General features: G+C 40.2%; 1 protein-coding gene across 2 annotated transcripts; it reads right to left on the reverse strand.

The window, feature by feature from the left end:
• Positions 1-231: 231 nt before the first annotated feature.
• Positions 232-679, reverse strand: LOC107577735 (myosin-11-like). Of its 2 annotated transcripts, none has more exons than XR_001608249.1 (2): positions 515-540; positions 232-433 (listed from the first exon to the last, which is right to left on the reverse strand). XR_001608249.1 is itself a non-coding variant. In XM_016263775.1 (2 exons), the coding sequence occupies exons 1-2, from the start codon at positions 669-671 to the stop codon at positions 236-238; spliced, it is 261 nt and encodes an 86-aa protein (XP_016119261.1). In that variant the 5' UTR covers positions 672-679; the 3' UTR covers positions 232-235. The 2 variants fall into 2 exon arrangements, 1 of the variants encoding a protein (XP_016119261.1); XM_016263775.1 differs by lacking the exon at positions 515-540 and adding an exon at positions 609-679.
• Between the last annotated feature and the right edge of the window lie 88 nt (positions 680-767).

Below are 767 nucleotides of genomic sequence, written 5' to 3' on the forward strand. Positions count from 1 at the left end.
ATACAATACCTGTGTATCCTGGAGCTGTGAGTTGAGACTAGCAACTTCTTTACTCAGCTTGATGTTCTTGCTCTCAGCCTCATTGAGGATGCTATTCACATTGTTATACTCCATCTGAGAGTTTTTACAAAAGACATACATAAATCAGGTGTTTCTGTACAGAAACCCTGCATTGTTTCTATTGTAATAATGTATGTGTTTATTCAAAGAACATGTCTTAATGTAAAACTCACTGTCAGTTTAGACACTGCATCGCCAAGCTCTTCTTTTCACTCTCATTGAAGCAAGTCTGAAGGTCAGTAAGCTGGGTCTCCACCTTCTTCTTCTTCTGTTCCACATCCTGCTTGGCATTACCCAGCGAGCGAAGGTCTCCATTCAAGTCTACAACCTCCTTCTCTAAGGCCTGTTTCGCCTTCTCCAGACTGGCCTTGGCCTGTGTTTCAGGTTCAGTTTAGGAAATCTAAATCTATTTACTTTTAATAATTTCGCAGACTCTTATATCCAAAGGACTTACCTTATTAAAAGTACCGAAGTACCTAATTGAAGGGTTAGTGTAGTTCTTGCACTGTAATTTTTTGTTATATGCCAATGTTAAGCAGGTTTCTTACCCATTTGGTTTGCTCTAGCTGTTGACTAAGTTCATTTACAGCCTGAGCATGTTTTTGTTTCATCTCATTCACTTGAGCCTCGTGACTTCGTCTTTCATCTTCTATCAACTTCTTCAGCATGGCCACATCCTGCTCCCTCTTAGCCCTGTCCGAAAAAAA

This window comes from Sinocyclocheilus grahami, unplaced genomic scaffold (genome assembly GCF_001515645.1).
Source record: "Sinocyclocheilus grahami isolate Dianchi unplaced genomic scaffold, SAMN03320097.WGS_v1.1 scaffold7026.1, whole genome shotgun sequence".
Classification (NCBI taxonomy): domain Eukaryota; kingdom Metazoa; phylum Chordata; class Actinopteri; order Cypriniformes; family Cyprinidae; genus Sinocyclocheilus; species Sinocyclocheilus grahami.

Excerpts from the sequence above, each read along its gene's own strand:
- LOC107577735 (XM_016263775.1), bottom strand. The coding sequence starts at position 671 with ATGAAACAAAAACATGCTCAGGCTGTAAATGAACTTAGTCAACAGCTA. Across the intron at positions 434-608 it reads AGCTAGAGCAAACCAAATGG|GCCAAGGCCAGTCTGGAGAA; the intron begins GTAAGAAACCTG and ends CCTGAAACACAG.